Source organism: Hesperophylax consimilis, chromosome 11, assembly GCF_061612785.1.
Source record: "Hesperophylax consimilis isolate HC1 chromosome 11, BYU_Hcon_1.0, whole genome shotgun sequence".
NCBI classification, from domain to species: Eukaryota; Metazoa; Arthropoda; class Insecta; order Trichoptera; family Limnephilidae; genus Hesperophylax; species Hesperophylax consimilis.
The window spans coordinates 10,930,665-10,952,152 of NC_142846.1; the positions used below are offsets into that span (position 1 = coordinate 10,930,665).

The 21,488-nt window shown below is 33.3% G+C and overlaps 1 protein-coding gene across 5 annotated transcripts in view; it reads right to left on the minus strand.

Annotated features, from left to right (window-relative positions):
• Positions 1-1,117: 1,117 nt before the first annotated feature.
• bs (serum response factor blistered) overlaps positions 1,118-21,488 on the minus strand; it is a 284,696-nt gene continuing 264,325 nt past the window's right edge. Inside the window, exons 3-5 of one of the 5 annotated variants that reach the window (XM_089637294.1) lie at positions 7,128-7,249; positions 4,700-4,794; positions 1,118-3,065 (exon numbers count right to left, since the gene is read on the minus strand). In XM_089637294.1, the coding sequence (XP_089493420.1) occupies positions 2,860-3,065; positions 4,700-4,794; positions 7,128-7,249 (423 nt within the window). In that variant the 3' untranslated portion in view covers positions 1,118-2,859. Of the gene's footprint in view, positions 3,066-4,690; positions 4,795-7,112; positions 7,250-21,488 lie in introns of all 5 variants that reach the window. The other 4 variants (XM_089637292.1, XM_089637295.1, XM_089637291.1 and 1 more) reach the window with 4 other exon arrangements.

Consider the following 21,488-nt stretch of genomic DNA (forward strand, 5'->3'; position numbering starts at 1 on the left):
ATCTAATTTAAATACCTTACATTCCAACGATTTCATTACATTGTGGGATAAGTCCATAGTTTAATGTAAGAACTACATCCATAAGTCTCGCCGTATTAGGTAGCCAATTAGAAGTTAATAAATTGTTGCCGTCATAAAAACCTTGGAAAATCCTACAGCAAAATGCTAAATAATAGAGATGTCAATTTTGCTAGTTTAACCAACAGGTGTATGAAATCAAGGTTGGAACACTTAGTCTGACAAGACAATGAACAAACCTATTAATATTTACGACCATAATCATGCTGTAAGTGTGAAAAACTAAGTAAATCCTTAAAACATTCAACAATTTTCTTGGCATGCGGTCAACAAAGAAGCTTTTGTACAAAAACATAATTAAAGTATTAATTATGGAGGTGTTTGTATCAAAGTTAAGACACAGTCGATAACTATGCATAAAAACAGTAAAATTCGTGCAAGCCTTGAGGGTAAAATATACCCAGAGCCAAAAATCGAATTTAGTGCAATTATTGTTTTGTCGATTTGTTCATAGATGGCGGTAGTCACTGGTTTTTATTCTATAAAACTTTTTTAACGACTAGTTTGATTTTAAAATCAATGATGTTATTATTATTTAAACAAATTTAAATTGTCAGATTTATTCTTACAAGACTTCCAAACGTAATTTCGAAATAAATGAAAAAATTATTTGAACTCATAAGTAAAATAAAAATATGTTTTATTGCTATTGACCCCTCCCGTATAAATAATTTATTATCATAACCCTAACAGGTTATAGGAAATTATTATTATTTAGGAGCGGTTGAAGTAGCGAGGTAATTAGCAAAACAATATTTTTTGCTTTAAATGTTATAATTGAGTTATAACTGTCGAAAGTTAACAGTCGTTGAAGTAAGTCATCAGTCATTACTAACTTCCTAAAATTGCTTGGCAGAGATAAATTTATTGCTTAGATTGAATAAGTAAAAAAAAAAATACTAAACGAGCATTAAAAACTAACTGACAAGTATATAAATGAATTATTACATAATTTACGGAAAAAAATGATTTCATACTTTTTTTAAGTGAAATCGTCTGTAAAACCCAGTACGTATAAATAAATAAAAAAACTGTTTCATAAAAATTATAATAAACTCTAAGATTTTCAAGCTCGGTAATTAATTCAATGCAGCAAAATTTAACTGTATGTAAAAAAACCATATGATCTGATTTCCTTATGCTGCGTAAAATCTTGGTTGAATGTGATTTTGTTCGGTTAGAGTTGATTCCTTCTGTTTTTTTAACACTTTAACAGCCATTCACGAACCTAATTCATGAGGTTTTTTTCTTCCTTAACAGCTGCGTATTTTAAAGATGGCTTTCTATGGTTCGCCGACGTTATTGTAAGATTTAGAGAAAAATAACTATTATAGTTAAACGCATAATAGTTTTTCTTTTTAATATTTATAAGGTGATCTTATATATTTTGAGGAGAATAATAAAAAAATAAATAATTTTGTTTTTTTATTTAAAAATCAGCCTGCAAAAAAGTTACATTTATTGAAATTAAAAAACTTATTTTGTAAGCATGCACTCAATAGTAACTAAACGGCGCGCAGGGCCGGCCCTGACACGAACTTGCCTGGCGCAAGTAAAATTTTGCGCCTCTTGTCAAAATCAGTAAACCAGCCTAGGAAGGTGATCACTGTTTATCAAAAATTCTCAGATGATTATTTGTATATTTATGTAGAACTGTTTTTATGAAAAAAGCTTTATCGTGATGTGTTTGGATTGTTTTAGCTTTAGCTTTATCGTGAGGTGTTGGGTATTATCAGCGCCTTGGCAAAACGGCACCTGGAGCGGACTGCTTCAATTGTGCCCGCATTGGGCCAGCCCTGACGGTGCGGGCGATGTTTTGTCTCTTTGCACCCGTGTACCTCAAGTAAATGAATTGCCTATGTTTGTAGACATTCCAATAACGCGGATCACGAAAAGAGCTTGAAATTTTAATCAGCCCCGATTAATTAACAGTGGTCAGCGTTTTCTAGGAAAAAACGTCACTAGTGAGGCTCGTGAACAGCTGACAAACTGTAACAGTAATTAAAATCCGTGGCTGTTAAAGTGTTAAGTTACTCCCTTCCCGTTTTTTTTTTTCATTGTGGTTTTTGTATGAATCTACAAAGATGTTGGCTTTTGGAGTTGATTTTAAGAGTTTTGTTGATGAAGTCTTTGTTATTTATATTACGTATCCTGTGTATCCTTTTATTACACAATAGTAAGCAATTAATTGCTTTAATTAAAGTCGCATTCTTTATTCCTGGCAGCTAATTGATCTAATCTAGGTAGATTAAAGTTTTGGTTTGTTGAAGTTGCTCTCCTTCTGTATCTTGTCCCTGGCAGTTTATTGAAGAATTAGTTGTTATCTGTCTATCTTTTTGTCCTTGGCAGTTTCTTAGTTTGGTTAAGTATTAATTATCGCTCTGCATCCGTCATTTGTGCCTCAGTTTCTTGACGTTGGTTGATCAAAATTTACTTCCTATTCGCCTGTTCTTAATTTATTTCCAACTAGCTTCATGGTCTTGGTTTGTGGAAGTTTTAGTTAATATCATCCTATAATTTTTCCTGGCAATTTCTTGGTCTTGTTGGTAGTGTTCTTTCTTATTATTTTGCTACTTCTCCATGACAGTTTCATGTTCTGATTGCATTTACATAAAATAAAATTTGGTGCTCATAAATCGGCAGTCAATTAAGTTACTTTCTATTCTCCTAGCACTTTTCCCTGTTATGAACATTACAGTTTCCTTATCATATTTTAGTTTTGTCGAAGTGTGACATTGGCAGTCAATTCCATTAGTTTAAGTTGAAGTTTTCTTCCTGGTGTCACTTCCTGCCCGTCCTGGACAGGTCCTGGAGTCCGTTTGACTGGTTGTTGCTGTTTTGCTGCTGTTGCTGCAGATGGAGCTGTTGCTGTAGTTGTTGCTGTTGGTGCTGTTGCTGAGAGGCGGTGGTGGTAGTCTGCGAGGCGGCCGCTGCAGCCATGGCCATTGAGAGAGGGATGGTGATGAATTGTGGTTGGCCAGTGCCACCTGGAAGCGGATAGTAATTATTTAGTAATAATGCAGAAGAATCCAATTAATAATAGAAAAAAAAACATTTTATAGTATTTTGAATCTTAAAAATGCTCCAAGCGCTCAAAAATATATTTTATTCGCTTGGCAAGGAAACGATTAATTATAATATCTTGTCGTTTGGTCACCTGCAATTGAATATGTGTAAAAAATATGTTGCAAAATTATATGACAACTGCCATAATTCAGATTTTCAAAAGTCATGTATGACTTAATTTTATTGTAAAGAACGCTTATACAGGGTGTCCGGAAACTCGTAGTACAAGCGGGAAACTGGTGAATCTACATCACATTTGGAGTCGATTTTGTAGTATATATTTTTTTTTATTTGAGCTTTCGTTATCGAGTAAATCGAGTTTGAAGTTGATTTTTTTTTTTTTTTTTTTTTTTAATCAAATTCTTATAAATTATTACTGAAGATCAAAGTACCCAACTAATTAAAACTATTTGAAAGTAAAACAAATGAAGAAACTCGGATTTGAAGCATTATTTTGAAATCACCCTTCATTTAACCCGGTGTAATCATAAAATATTTCTGCTCTGCAGGGTTAAAACATCTGTTATTCAACCCTAAACACCAGAAAAAACTTAAACCCTAAAATAGCCGAAAAATATTTTTTTTTGGTTTTTTTTTTGAAAATGCTCAAATCAAAAAACTTTATGTTTTTTTGGGTTCCCCATGTGGTGTAGATTCTCCAGTTTCCCGCTTGTACTACGAGTTTCCGGACACCGTGTATAGATGGAAAATATAAATATATTCAAGAATATTTTTGTATTTTTTCATTAAATTATATATTTTTTTTATAATATTGGAGAAAAAAAATCATTTCTCTGAATATAAGTAGGGGTCCTGGGAAAACTTCATAGGTTAGATATATATTTTTTTTTTTAAAGAAAGACAAACATTCCCGGGTTACGAATAACTTAACAATGTTTGAAAATCTCCTACTACCACCACAGAAAGCCGAAAATGTTGCTTGTGTTGTGATGGAGGACTTAGCCAGCCGAGGAATCGAACACGCGACGCTCGGGTGAGACCCAAGCGCTATGCCCACTCAACCACTGACCGGTCTATATATATATATACATTTATAAATTTATTTTTTTATTAATATGTAAACACACTATCTGGTAAGGCGGAACAATTCACAAAATCATCATTTTGAAAAAAAAAAGAAGTAATTATTATGAATAAAATGTCAGCAGGCGTACGGCGGGCAATTGGCATTTTACCAGTAAAATTAAATTTAAATCAGTACCCGTACTTTTATATTCGAGATCAGATATTTTATTTGTTATCATCCGATCACTATGATAGCAATGATTTTGAAGCGACAAAACCAAAGCACACCGATATGATTTCTCACAGCGGAAAAAAAACCCTTGAAAATATAATAAATAAAAAATATTTTTTTGCCTTTTTGATGTAATGGCATGCAGAGCTCCAGGCCAAAAATGCCCCTTTCTATTTCATCAGTTTCTCTAATAATAATTTCTGATCATCAAATGATATGTATTAATGAAGTAAGTACGATAAAGAAAATATAATTAAAACACTCTTATAAAAAAATGTGTAATATTACCATACACACCTTGTTCCTGTGCTGCAGCAGCTAAACTGAGGATGACTCCCGGGGGATATAGGACCGGCCCGCCGGGTCCAAATATTCCCTCAGGTCCTGCGTCCCTGGAAAATAATTATAAAACTTTTCATTAACATTGAAGAAATTAAGGAAAATTTTGGGTTACTTAGAAAAATGGAACAAGTCTATCCTGTCTATAATAACTCTCTGAAACATTTAGAAAATGACAGAGTGGTTTAAAAAAGTATGTAAAAAAAATGGAAGAGGGGTGATTTTGACACAGGATTTTTATAACATAACAAAGCCAAGATTAAAATATTTGCAGGAAGTTTCTCTACTCCACCGGAGTGTCATTTTTTTAACTCGCTTTAAATAATGTCTATGTAATGACGGCTTATTTTTTAACTCGCTTTAAATAATGTCTATGTAATTCTGGCTTATTTTTTAACTCGCTTTAAATAATGTCTATTTAATGGCTTAATTTATGATTGAACAAAAATCTTGTTAGTAGATATATTAATATACACTAAGGGCTTTACTTTTTTTTTTATTTTTTTTTTTACAGTAATACCGCACAAGAGTCCCAACTGCTCCCGTCTGGAGCCAGTGAGACTATGGCATCCCCAATTGGGGTATGTTGTGAGGCTGAGGGTATTGGGGAGGGGAGGGAGATGGGGAAGAGGAAGGTGGGGAAGTACCTGGCTATTCAGATCTGGTCACCAAACACGGCTAAAGCCATTTCAAGCAACGTTTCAATTCTGAATGGTGGTCTTACACCAGGGCGATACTGAGAGTATCTTCCACTCTGGAACGTGCCGCAAACATACTATATATTATTTTTTAATTAATTAATTGTGAAATAACACAAATTAATCAAATAAAATTTATTTGCGCACGCCGGGTTCGAACCCGCGACCTTCGGATCTGTAGTCAAAAGCGTATACCACTAGACCACGCCGGCCGTCAAAATAATAAACGTGTTTAAAATTGTACACAACTGATAAACAACCATTCACGGTAGATTAACCCCTGGAATGCCGGGAGTAAAATGCAAATCGCCCGCCGTACGCCGGCTGAAATAATTTACGTAATAACTTACTTGTTTTTTTGCAAAATTATGTTTTTTTTAATAGTGCTGTCTTACGAGACAATGTGTTTATATGTGCATAACAATAATATTATGTATATATATATTATTTATCTCTCATAATTATGTAGGATAGCTACTTATATTCGGAGTAATGTTTTTTCTCCCTCTAATTTTATTAAAAACATAGGAAAGAATTCTTGAGTTTTATTACATTTTCCAGCTTAATAAGAGTTATTATAAGTCATATGTGTATTTTACATAAAAATCGGAATTACGATATTTGACATGAAATTTAGCGACGTGCTTTTTCACAGATAAAATAAACATATTTGCAATTGACGAAACTAGAGGCTAGAATAATATTAATCAACATTATTTCCTTTCCAATTGAATACAATATATTTAAATGAAACAATATTACTTTGTTAGAACCACTAATATATTTTAATAACGCCGACCGGTTTCGGAATAACCGTTCCTTTCTCAGGGCAAACATACGTCTCTGAGGAAGGAACGGTTGTTCCGAAACCGGTCGGCGTTAATAAAATATATTATTTAATCTAACAAATTAATATTGCTTCATTTATAATGGATAACCACAAAGCTATAGCTACTTTCAAAAGAATACAATGTATTTTAGTATGCTAGTATTATTTTTTAAGGTTCAAGATACCATAAGCTATATATTCCACCTGAGCATTAATAAATTTAAATCCCTAATTAGGCAATTATGATTGTGTATTTGTATAATGTATATTTGTTATTGGAATTTTTTATTCTGTAAATATGCATTTAAAATAAATGAATAAAATCGTGGCAAGTTCGGCGGGCTACTAGCAAATCCACGGTGGATGTCTTGGCATACTAGGGGTTAATGCTACTTGAAAGCTCTTTGCTTTGATATGTATGATTTCCATAACAGATTCTTCTCAAATCTTACTATTTAATGCACCAAATAGTTTTTTTTTTAAATTATTAATTTATTTTACGCCTATTAAGGCTTTTACATACATGTATAACAATATTTAAGAAATTATACTCGTAAATAGTGCAGGAAATGACTGTTTAAAACACATATATACAAAAAATATTGTTGAATTTGAACCACACAGTATGTAGGTACAAAATATAAATATAAAAAATTTAAAAAAAAAAAAAAAAAAACTTTTTTTTTTTACCGGGACAGTGGCTGAGTTTGCAAACGCTTGGGTTCAATTCATCCACGGTGGATTAAATTATCAGTTGTGTAAAAATTTTCACACATTAACTAGTAAGATCCTAGCGGTTATTAGTAAGAATAAATAGTATGACCCTCCGCCCTTGTATAGTTACCTAAAGGCCCCATACCTGTGCATGTTCATCCCGTCCGGCGACGGACTGCGATCGCGCCTCTGGCCCGGGGACTCGGGCTCGCTACCTGACTCTTCCCCGCTCTCTTCTGCACCTGAGTCCATTGGTGACCGTTCGCACTGGAAATACAAAATCATATTATTAGTTTGTTGTCTTTAAAAACATTAATCCAGAGGAATAAATAAAATATATAAACAGATTTAAAGTTAAGTGATCAATGACGCTAGTTCCACGGAGCATCTTCCATTATGATACCGGTAGAACAAGGATGACGCCTGTGTTCTAAGGGTTTCAATACGTTTGTAAAGATGAAGCTTAATGCTAAATCACTATTTTCGATTAATCTTTATAACGAATTGGTTTACATTATGATTACCAAAAATATGCTGTAGATAAATTGAACGTTTTCCTAACGTCTCCCTCGAGTAGATAACAAATAAAAAATTTAATTATTCAATAAAAAATATAAATGTAAACTACTAAAATATATTTTTTAATAAAAATACAACTTTAAAAAAATACAATATTATAGCTAAGATTATCTGTGACAGTTTCCCTTGATTAACTTTTTTGTTTTGTTATAAAATTATTTACAAAATAAATTAAAACCACTTTTGTGCTTGAAATTGAGGGTTCTGAACTACGTTTTTCGAGCGATTTTAATTCCTATTATATATAAAATATCAGAACAATCGAAAACGATAAACACCTACTAAAAGCAATTAAAGAGTTCAATGTAAAAATACGAAAACGATGAAACTATCTTTTTAATTAATTATAAATTTTAATATTTATATTAGATAGAATTCTTCATCTTGATGCTCACCACTCTTTTAGACACATGCTCCAGCTTCTTTAGAAAAAGACCAATAAAAAATCAAAAGCAGTGAAAACTAATTTTATGAATTATTTTAGTTAACATTAATGATTATACTCTGTAAATTGATTAATTATTTTATAAAGAAAAGAAAAAAAAATATAATTACATATGTATATATTCGTGACGATATAAGTCATACAAATATACACATTTTTGGCTTGTAGCTTCCTCTTAAGGGAAGGGAATCTATTAAACGGAATGCCCGTTTCTGCAGAGTCGAGGTTTTTTTCAGGTGTTTTGGGCTCCAGACCAGAAGTAACTGCCAAATCCAACAGTAGGGATTTGTACAAGGTTAGCAGTTACTTTCTACAGTATCTGGGGGCCGTGTACAGTAAGCACAGCTTCCGTGAGGCTAACTTGACTCTGGCTTCGATGGAACCTCCGTGCCTGAGCTGGTCACTTTGAGTTGCACTAAGCATATCTATAACGTGTTCTATTACACGTAAATGAACTATAAATCAAATCCACAATAAATACGACAATGAGGAGCTCATTCAATTGGTTTTGAATAAATCACGGGAAGTGGAATGAAGGAACAGACTACCTTGAATTCCCCACAATCCCGGCAATAGGGCTGTCGACGAACTTGCACTATTCATGGGGTGAAATTTCCTCCGAAACGAGATAATCTTTAATATGATTTTGATATTTTGCACAAAGCATGTGAATAATACAACGAAGACACTACGATTGCACCTTCTTGCTACGCGACACGAATTCGAATGCTGTACTTGCGACAATTTACAATGCAACAAATATAATCTTCTTATTTTCAAGTGTGGGTAAGGCTGTTTTTAATGAAGGAAATGATAGATAGATATTATCCAAAACTGTTTCAATACCAAACAATATCTATGGAAGGCATCTTGGGAAGATTGTTTCCGATGAGATAAATGAAGCTCAAATTGTCTCTTGGATAATCTGATTTTAAAGCATTGAAATAATTAGGTAAGTACCTACATATTCTCGGCTTCCCCTTAATAGATTGTAGTTCGTAACTCAGTTTTGTAAAAAAAAAGATAAACTACTGAAGATCATCAGTAAAGTGCAAAACTGATAATATACCTTTATTTTCTTTGTTGCAAAACGTCGACAGGAGTAACATACATCAAAATGCAGAATAAATTAATTCCGACAAGGTAAATAATTGCAATTCAGTCAACGGTGCCATAAGGTCTCCACCATCGGCAAGATGCCCTTCTAGGGTCTCCCCCTACTATACCCTACCGACTACTAGAATAATAAGCCACCAGCCACTCCCCATACCAACCTCAAGAGGGGGGTGATCACTGCTCATTAACCGGACTGAAAAGCGCAAAGAGAACGGATTTCATTGAAAAAATGGAAAATTAATGCTAAGCATTGTTGCTATGCACGATCAGATAAATGATATCATAGTTAACCCATGTATATATACACATAAATGATATCGTATGAATGAATGAAATTCTAATGCGTTCATAAATAATGCGGTAAACTTCATTCAATGATAATATTTATGGCGAATAATTACTAAACATATATAGGAGGTATTTCAGAGCTTTACAGCAACCGCTAAAATTTGTTAAAAATGACCAAAAATGATAAATTTGGGTAATTTTTAAAGTTCAAAAAAATAATTTGTTGAAATATTAGACAAATACTGAAAAAATTTTTTTTTCAAAGATCCGGAAGTCTACCGAGGTCGAAAACTTTATATTCATTTGGCCCATCATGTACAATATACAAAATATCATAACTACCCCATTTGATGCAATGTAAGACGTTTAAATTTACTGGACTAAGGATATTACTAAAATATCGAAGTTGTTTTAATAAACGTAAATATTAAAACGATGAGATGAGAATTGAACAATTGATGAGATTTTTTTTGTATTAAAAAAAACTTTATCTGTTGTATCTCTACGGTTTTCTCACAAACTCATAAAGTCAATAAAACTCCGGCTAGGGATTGATTGCGTTGTAGATAGTGCCATCTATGGGTGAACTCAAACACTAACATCAAGGAAAGTACAGTATCTATATGCAAACAATATTATGCACACTGAATACGTAACCACGTTTTCTTTTACAAACTATGTGTAATGATTAATGATCTTCTTTTTTTTAACACGTTGACTGCCAACTACAAGATAACTCGTAGATTGCGTTCTTTGCTAGGACGCCGACTACGAGATAACTCGTAGTGTGTTTACTTGCCATATGCGCTAAAATACGATAAAATTCGTAGAATATCTGTGCTAATATGGATAGATGGCTTCTGAAAAGAGAACAAAAAATCAATGCTGGCTTACATAAAAGAAAATTTATTAATAAATGAACATAAAGTATAATTATAAAAAATTAGAGTTTAATTTAATTAAATGCAATTGGCTTTTTAGACCGGAATTCTGAAAATTACCGTTACAGTCAACGTGTTAAGGCGATGCACTACGTAGTAATGCAAAATCATGTGTTTTTGGTTTGAAAATTTGGTCGCCTAGAAATGTTTCAGATGCTTTAATTAAATACTGCGAGTAGTAAGCAAGTCTTTTTATAAGCCCAGAAAAATAATGTATAAGGCCTATGAAAACTGCTTTAAAGATCAAAATCTCCTATTTACGAACCCATTTTCGGTTATGATTTTATTGTATAATGTGGCAAATTAAGTTATTTATAAAATTATCGGAAAAAATTAAATATTTATGCCTGAACATCCACAAAATAAAATAAAATGCACTTTTTGGCCATGCTTTTTTCTTGCATAAATCAAAACAGGCGGATGGTGATAAGCGGGAATTTAAACCTTATCACCATCTACGTAAGGGGTGTTATTGATAGCGGATCGATTTAAAATATTACACGACGTAGTGCATCGCCTTAAATTCATCAGAGTTAATGGAACATTCTGGAAGAAAGTAAAAACATCGTAAGTGGCCTACGAAGGAGACAGATTTTCATTAGTTAAACGATTCCGATTTTTTGCAAAAGCTAAAGGGTCAAGGAAATTGCAAGACTTCTACAGCAGCCTGTATACGAAGCCACCTCTAGTATCTAGCATTATTAGCGTCCCCCAGTCTGCAAGGAAATATACTATGGTGAAATATTGGCTGCAAACAGGTGGCAGGTGGATTGCGTCAGCGGTCGTGGGAATGCTGAGGCGTTACTACGGTGGCAGTATGTCTTTGGGTACTACTTTGCAGTAGCAGCTATATACTGTACTAGTGTACTTGGTACCTTCTGCAAGTCAGGATTTAAATAACTAATTAAATGTGTCTGCAGTGACGCAAGCGCTTAATTGAATTTCCCAGACATTACGTTTAACGAATTATAATTTCATTGTTGGATAATTAAGGTAATCAGGACCAGACGAGCTTAAGCGCAATAAGATGTAAGCTTGGTGTTGTGTGAACGTTTTGGATAAACAAATTAAGGCGATGCCATACGTAGTAATGCAAAATTATGTTTGGTTTGAAAATTTGGTCGCCTAGAAATGTTTCAGATGCTTTAATTAAATACTGCGAGTGGAATACATCTTGGCCTTTGAAATAATCGAGTATTTTTTAGATAAGTCTTTTTATAAGCCCTGAAAAAAAATAATGTAAAGGCCTATGAAAACTGCTTTAAAGTTCAAAATCTCCAATATAATGTGGCAAATTAAGTTATTTATAAAATGATCGAAAAAAAATTAAATATTTATGCCTGAACATCCACAAAATAAAATAAAAGGAACTTTTTGGCTATCTTTTTTTCTTGCACAAATCAAAACAGGCGGATGGTGTTAAGCGGGAATTAAAACCTTATCGCCATATACGTAAGGGTTGTTATTGATAGCGGCTCAATTTAAAATATTACACGACTTACGTAGTGCATCGCCTTAATAGTATTTATTACCACACTCGCACAACAGTTGAGGACCTGTTATTTGTAAATGACTCGAACTACAAACATGTTCGGAAACCATTTTGATAAGAATTACCAAAATACCAAAATAAAGTTTTGAAACCTTATTTATGAAAAACTCAATTATTCAAATTATAAAAGAAAAAGATAAATACTCATTCATAACTGAAAATCGAACCAGACTTAAATATATATTTGCATGCCCTAAACTACACACTTCTTTTGCCCAGCACCATTATACCCACCGAGGAAAACATTTCTTCAATAAATTACCAGAAGAAATCAGAAGCATTAATTATTTTACAAGCAATAATTATTCGCCTGAAACACTCATCCACATTGAAAAAACTCCTTTTTTCAGATCGGAGATTTTTCAACGTGGATGAGTGTTTCAGGCGAATAATTATTGCTTGTAAAATAATTGTTACCCTTTGTGCTATGCATAAAAAAATCTTGTCTTAAACATTCTTCTTGTCGTTGTGACAGAAATGCCAGATCAAGTTCAAAGTCAAGAGGTGGAGGTGTTTTAATAGCAATTAAACGAAAGTACTCATCTAGGAAGTTACCGACGAAAAACAACAACATTGAACATTTATTTGTGCAAATCTCTACTGGAATGGAAAAAATTATTATTGGAACCACCTACCTACCACCACTCTCCGATATTCAAACATACAGAAACCATTGTGAAGACGTTGAACATCTGTTGTCAAAATATCCAAACTCAAAACTTGTTATTCTTGGAGACTACAACCTTCCAAATCTAAAATGGGAATCCAACGACAGCGGCTACATCACAAACGAAAGCGAAAATGACAGGGCACGAGAAATCTTGGACACAGCAAATTTTTTAAACCTGTACCAGCACAATTTCATCTATAATAATAACGATCGCTTACTAGACTTGGTACTATCAAACATCCCTAAAATATCTGTAGAACTGTCTAATGATCCGCTCCTACCTGCCGACAATCACCATCCTCCCCTATACACGAAATTAAACATACCCCGTGATAACGATGCCAAACCTGAACAAAAAACTCTGAACTTTAAACGAGCAGACTTTGACTCAATTAACTGCCATCTCTCAAATATAGACTGGTCTTTTTTGTGTGATGAAAATATTGATAAATCTTTAGACATACTTTATTTTACATTTTCTAACACTATTAAATCCTATGTACCTTTTTACACGCCGAAAAAGTATACTTACCCAGTTTGGTTCTCATCGGAGCTAACTGCCTCTCTTCAGCAAAAAAAAAGACAACACAAAAAATTCAAACAAAGCAAATCCATAGCTGATTATATAAACTTTAGGGAAACTAGGAAAAAATGTAAAGATCTTTCTAAACATTGCTACAAAATGTACATAACTACCATCGAGAATAATGTTTTTAAATCCAAAAATCTCTGGAAATTTCTAAAAAAAATAAACAATGAAAACACGGATTACCCACCAATAATGCAAATGAATGGAATCAGTGCAAACAATACACAAGACATTGTAAACCTTTTTTCAGATTTCTTCAAAAACGTATACGATGACGAAACCCCCGATGATAAAATACCCGAATACAAATTTAGTAATACTACACACTTAACAAATTGCCATATCACACAAAAATCTTGCGAACAGAAATTACTTTCCTTAGACACTGAAAAATCTGCTGGCCCAGACAACATTCCACCAATATTCCTTAAAAAATGCTCCAATGCATTATCTAAACCGCTTACAGTACTATTCAACCGCCTCTTGTTCCTTGGATATTTTCCAAGCCGCTGGAAATCGAGCTTCATTACACCTATCCTCAAAAAAGGAGACGACACTGACATAACCAATTATCGCCCCATTTGTATACAGTCAGTACTTTCTAAGCTTTTTGAATCAATGGTCCTTGATGAAATCTATCCCAAATTAATAAAACTAATCGACCAAAAACAACACGGTTTTATCAAAGGTAGATCAACCGCAACTAACGTAACAATATTTCAAAACTTTATATTAGAATCTTTTGCAAAAAATAAACAAGTCGACTGCATATATACAGACTTTTCAAAAGCATTCGATAAAGTATCCCATAAACTACTAACCCGAAAACTATTTGCCCTAGGAGTAAGAGACAACATGCTAAAATGGTTCACTAGCTATTTAACTAATCGTAAACTATTTGTTAAAATAAAATCTTTGCTATCGAAAGCTTTCTGTGCGACCAGTGGCCTACCGCAAGGTAGTCACCTTGGTCCCGTTTTGTTTCTCATTTTCATTAACGATATAACAAATTGCTTCGACGATGTCGAGGTATTGCTCTTTGCTGATGACATCAAGCTATACAAAAAAATAACTGATGTAAATCATTGCCAAATACTACAATCAAATATTGATAAGTTTAAAGATTGGTGCGTACAAAATAATCTGTTTTTAAATGTAGACAAATGCAAAACCCTGACTTTCTGCAGAAATAAAAATCCTGTTTTATTTGAATATTCCATTAACAATACAGCTTTAGAAAGAGTCACGGAAATGAGAGATCTCGGAATTATTTTGGATGAAAAACTAAGTTTCGCCAATCATATCCACCAAATTGTAAACAAAGGCATGAAAACACTAGGCTTCGTATTAAGAACAACTAAAAACTTTAACTCCATACAAGCCATTAAACTGTTATACATATCTCTAGTTAGAAGCATAATTGAATACAACTCAGTAGTTTGGTCTCCCTCTTACAAAATTCACATTAATAACATTGAGCGAATACAAAAAAAATTTCTGCGTTTTATAAATTTTAAATTAAATATCCCACTAGAAGACTTACAATATCATTTCTTATTAAACACTCTAAAAATACACACACTGGAAGACAGGCGTAAAATAAACGATTTAACTTTTTTATTCAAGATTCTAAACTCTAAATTCGACTGTTGCGAACTTCTGCAACTCATAAACTTACGAATACCTACAATAACAACACGACAAAATACACTATTCTACTGCAACACACATAAGCGAAATTACATTGCGAACTCCCCAATACAACGGTTTCACACTATGGGAAACCAATACTTAGGTGATGTCGATATATTTAACATTAACTTTGCGAATTTTGTGGATTATGTAAAAGACCTATTTCAATACTATTCCTAAATGGAAGTTATATTTTTGTAAACCAGTCAAATCGCTGTATTTTTTAATTTATGTTCTTGATATTTTTAATTTTGTTTCTCGCATATACTTATGTAATTTTATTTTTATTATTTCTTTCTTTTCTTTCTTATGTTTCAATACTGTCATTAAATTTGTACCACCCACATGTAAAAGCCCTCTGGGCGTTAAATAAATAAATAAATAAATAAAAATAAATAAAATAAATTAGTTTACCAAAAAAAATAATAATTAATAGGAGATTTTTCAATGTGGATGAGTGTTTCAGGCGAATAATTATTGCTTGTAAAATAATTGTTACCCTTTGTGCTATGCATAATAAAATCTTGTCTTAAACATTAGTTTACCAAAAAAAAAAAATAATTAAAGAAGCATTAATGATAAAAAAACAAATATTGAACTATATAAAAAAATATATTTTACTGATATTGAACTGATTCCCCTAGTTTCACTTGAAAATCCCACAAATTATCCTACAATAATCTATTAGTGCTACATAATATTTTTTTCTTTTTTCCAAATACAACAATTTGTTTGGATTTAAATTTCGTAATTATTTTTTGTGCTTACGTACGCAGCCGAGACGTGGGTTCTAACTAAGAAGAATGAGCGAGCACTGGACGTTTTTGAAAGGAAAATTTTGAGGCGCATCTTCGGACCGGTTCTAGAAAATGGATTTTGGCGCAGACGTTTTAACAATGAGCTCTATACTCTGTTTAAGGATCTAAACGTCACAAAATTCATAAAACTGGGAAGACTTCGGTGGCTAGGTCATGTGGAGAGAATGACCGAGCATCAAGAACCAAAGTCCCTGCTGAGCTCAAGACCGATAGGGAGAAGGAGCCTGGGAAGGCCAAGGTTAAGATGGAGCGACAACGTCCTCAAAGATTTGTCTGCCTTGGAGCTTCGAAACTGGAGAGAGCTGGCTCGGGACCGAGATGAGTGGAGGAAGACTCTTGAGGAGGCCAAGACCCACCAGGGGTTGTAGAGCCAAAAGTGATGATGATGAATTATTTTTTGCTTTGTAACCAAGTTATATTATTTTTTGGCAAATGTACACTCCTCTTCCATCCACAAGCAAATGCTTTTAATGGAAGTGTAGTATAAATTAAAACAGCATGAGTTGTAAACATTGTACATTTATTGTAAAAAACACAAATATTAAAATATGTATTAAATGTATTATTATTAAATATATTATGTTTTAAAAAAATGATGTATTAAATAAAAAAAAATAGATACTAGAAATAGAAGATACGTCACGAAAGTGTGATGACTGTCGCCCAGCTACGAACAAACTGCACGGACTATCAAAGCGAATGAAAGATGAGTTTGGTGTGTAGGTAAAAACAAAGACGGGTGGTAGATGCGATTTGCAGTAAAAAAGGACGAACGATGTTGGCGACACGCATTACGGAAACAGTTTTAAACTAATTCTCAACTGACATGACTCGACTCCCTCGTTTTTATATCTATGACCAAAACCATACCTTTATCGTACGACTGCATTAGTAACATCTACCGTATGACGGTTTTCATGAATATTTATTTATTTATTGATTAATTTTCGGGAAATCGACAATTTATATTTATTTCAGTTTGTACATAAGTATTATATAGCAAAAACAAAACCAATTATGGATTTCCTCCTTGTGACTTAACCTCTACTGAGACAGCATAGTAAGGAATAAGTAAATTAAATTTGTAAGAGAGGAATATGAAATCAAAAATTTATACAATACAAAAGATTATATAAAATGAAAAATTTACAAAACAAAACATTTATCAATACATTTATAGCCATGGAGAGAGGTTGTAGATATAAATAAAATCATAATAGAAATATAAATATAAACAATAGAGACATAACATTATTCACAAACCATCAGAGAAATATTCTTTTATGGACCTCTTGTATTAGGTAAGTTCGCAACTGAAAATATCCACCTTGGATAATACGCTATTGTAATTATTGCATAGTCTATTCAGGCAAGAATTCTGATTAGAGTTCGTTTTGCATCGATCCACCCTGAACAGGACAGAAGAGCGTGTTGAACGCGCAGGTACATTGAATTCAATCTTATTTAGCAACTCTGGGAATTGAATATTACTGTTGATTACTTTATACAGGAATAGTGCATCCTTATGATGCCTTCGTACACTAAGTGAATCAATATATTGCATAGTTATTAAATCTTACAAACATTTTTCAACAGAAAAAAAATCGGATTTCCAGTGCACATATTATAATTATTTTATCGACAGTAAGTCTGATTCTAGGAGTTTACACGATTTTTCAAAGACAGGAACATTATTTTACAAATAAGGCTCTATTTAATTAATTATCATGAACGTGTGAATTCGCTAAATTATTTTTAGACATGTTTTATAATCGTAAAATGAAATTGAGTTCAAGACTATTATTTGAAGATAAATGGATGTGATTTTTCAAAGTTCAATCGAATGATTTATTTAAATTTAAACCGACTGATTTATTGAAAGTAAAATCCAAATGTCTTTTTCAAAAAAAACTAAAAAAAACCTCCGAATTCGTGTGCAAACAGTATCTATATGGAAAATTTAAGTGCAAAAAAATTTTATTTGATAAAACAGTAATAAAATAATACTATTCTAGCGGATTCTAAACATTTTTATCGAAAGTTTTAAAACAACCTAAGATTGTGTGTTTGTTCTCATTGAAATGTCCATCCCACCGATGCCTGATGAATGCTGCCATCGGCGTAAAAAAAGAATGCTGGACATGATGACGTCCCCATTACAAAAAAAGGCCCCGGAAATGATTTCTCCAGTGGTTGAAGATGAGAAATCTGACAGGGCATTGGACTATTCCGACGTGTCTGAAAATGAGAGTGAAATCCCAGTGTCCTCAGTCCAGATACTGAACGACACTGAAGCAAGTCTAAGAGCACTCCAAGATGTCCTTGCTGAAAAGCAGTCAAGAGTCTCAAAGGATCAACAACTGCGGATAAGCGCATATGTATCCTCTGTATTCAGATCAGTTTCACAGCTGTTATTGGAACGAGAGGGCTTCAAAGCTGATCTGGCAACAGTCAATGCCAAATTAATAGTGGCAAAGGGAGAGATCGCGATTGAAAAAGCAGAAAACCAACACAGGTTAGAAAAAATATTGCAGTTGGAGTCGGATCTAGGACCAGTGATGCGTAGAGTAGCCGATGCCACGGAAGCAAGCCTATCATTTGCCGATATCGTGAAAAATGGCCCACAGAAGATGATACCATCAATCAACCGCTCAGGACTTAACGTTGGGACCCCCAAACCTGCTGTATGCATCTTCCCAAAGCTGGATTCTACAAAAGATAGCGACGATACGAAACAGCTACTAAAAGATACATTACGACCATCAGAACTTGGAATCCGTGTGACGGGCATTAGGAGCATCCGAAACAAAGGCGTTGTAATCCATACTGCAACACAAGAAGATCAGGATAAAATTCTGAAAACCCCATGTCTAGCAAACTCGGACACTCTAAGCGCTCGATTACCAACAAAACGGCTTCCAAGGGTGATCTTCTTCAACGTTCCTCGTGACCTAACGGACGAGTGCTTCCTGAAAAATGCCTTAGCAGGAACCCAGGACAAAGCAGGCCTAGATTTCGCAGTAAAAAGTTGCAAGCTAAGTCACCTTGCTGGCGCTCGAACTGGATCAACTTGCCACCGGGTCTTCGAGGTTCCTGCCCACATTCGTCACGTGCTGGTGGAGCAGGGGAAAGTCTTTGTGGACTGGAATGTGTGCCGTGTTCGTGACTTCATTGGACTTACAGTGTGCTCCAAGTGCCAAATGATCGGACATTCCTTCAAGTTTTGCAAGGACCAGCAAAGATGTGGACACTGCGCAGGCCAAGGTCACGCCCGGATAAACTGCCCAAAAGCCGCCGCCGAGCCTGTCTGCGCCACCTGTACAAGATTTGGGAAACCCGCTGCACATCCGACTGGAGACAAGGACTCCTGCCCGGCCTACAAGGCTGCCCTTGCCAAGGACTTTGCAACTATTGATTATGGCGTCTAATTACATTGAAGAAGATGACGAGGTAGATTACGAAAATACTCATAATTTCTGTGATTGGCTAAAGTTTCATAGCAACTACAATATGGAAAATATTAATATTGTTCAGTTGAATGTTAGATCAATTTATAAATACTGGGATACTTTGAATGTCTACTTAAATACTTGTTGGAAGCATATTCATGTGTTAATGTTATGTGAAACAGCTATAACACCGAATCTTGTCTGTCTGTATAATATTCCTGGATTTAATTGTTACAACTATTGCCGAACTAAAAAATCTGGAGGAGGTATATTGCTATATGTTCGAAATGAATTCACATTTCAACAGAAAACAATAGAAACAAATCATTTTGCTACTTTAAATGGGACATACAAATACACAAAATTTGTAAACGGCTGCGGGCGATAGTGGGTAGAATATACAAATTGAAGTGTTTCGTTCCTGTGAATACCTTAAGAATTATTTACATGTCACTCGCGGAATCAACTTTAAGATATGGAATAACCACTTGGGGACATTCTTGCAAAACAAATTTAAATTACGCACAATCAATACAAAATTCTATCGTTAAATTACTAGTTAAAAAAAATATTTTTTCGCAAAGACGAAACATTTCACTTTTGTATCAAAATTTAACAGTTTTGCCGGTGCAGGCCTTATTGTGGTATAAAATATTAATTCAGCACATATCTGACTCTGAGTATAAGAGGAAAGTTGAACATGGGCACAATACTAGGTTCACAAAGAATGAAGGCATGCTTGTACCTAAACATAATAATAAATACGGACAGCGAACCCTTGAGTATAATGTGCCTAAAATATATAATATGCTACCTGGTAATATTAAGAAATGCGAATTTCCAAATAGAGTCAGATATTTGCTGAAAACGTGGCTACTAGGTAGAAATAATTTGTATTAGGCGATTTAATGTGTAAGTTTATTGTTATTGTATAAATTAAGGTCTAAGTTGTAATCTGTAAAAAGTTGTAATATTATTATATTATAATATTATTGTTATTGTATAAATTAAGGTCTAAGTTGTAATCTGTAAAAAGTTGTAATAAAAATCCTGTTTGACAAACTACTTAACTGTAGTTTAACGGGATATATATGAAATAAAAAAATAAAAAAAAAAAAAAAAAAAAAATGTGTTCTTGGCTCTATGACACTTCCAAACAAGAGTATTTTAAACATCATAGCAATATACCGCCCCCCCAACTGTAGCCAACCACAATTTCTTAATGAAATATCTGACATTCTGCATACTATAAGCCCCAAAGAAAATGTTTTACTTATAGGAGATATTAATCTAGACTTGTTAAATTGTCAAAACCCTATTATTATGGCATATGAAAATATAATGTCGGATAATTATTTAATCAAATGTATTTGTGACGTAACTAGAGAAGCAGTTTTAGCAGGAAAAGTTACTCGTACTTGTTTAGACCACATATTTGTCCGATTTAACAGTGGATGTAAACAAAGCGATTCTCTTTCCTCATGTGTATGTAATAATATTACTATAGCAGATCACTTTTTAACTGCAGTTAATATTAAATATAGTGCAAGGAAAGAAGCCCCAGAACACGGGGAAAGAATTTCGTTTTTATCGCAAAACAAAATCGACAAAAACATTCATAATTTTAAGTGGCACTCCTTGCTTGAGGAACAAGACTGCAATATACTATATAGTAAAATTAAAAACAACTTTAAGAATTTGTATGAACAGAGTAAAATCGTTATGAATTATAAACCCAAAAAAAGACCTCTGTCAATAAAACCTTGGATAACTTCTAATATCTTAGAAAACATAAAAAAAAAAGATTCATTGTACAGAAGGTGGAAGAATTTTCCTAGCAATCAATTCTTTGAATTGGAATATAAAACTTTCAGAAATAAGGTGACAAAAGAAATTATTAAATGTAAGTCTACCTTTTTTAACAATAAATTCAAAAATTATTTTGGAAATACAAAAAAAACTTGGGATGAAATAAATAAATTATTAGGACGCAAGTCCAAAAGTAGTTGTGACGAAATAATCTCGAAATATATGTTAAATACGAATAATGAAGAAACCGTAGCAGATAAGTTTGTTGAATATTTTACAAATAGTGTTAGCTCTATGATACATAAATGTGATTATTTAGCATCGACCGTCAGGCCGAATGAAGTGCAACATAGTATGTACCTACCCAGAGCTACCTGCCAAGAAATCAATATTATTGTTAGCAAATTAAACAATTCAAAGTCACCAGGGATTGACAACATTCGAATGTTTGACATTAAGACACATATTAATATTTTAGGGCCTGTTATAACACACTTTATCAATTTAATTTTATCGCAAGCAGTAATACCAGATGAACTAAAAAGTAGCATCATTAGG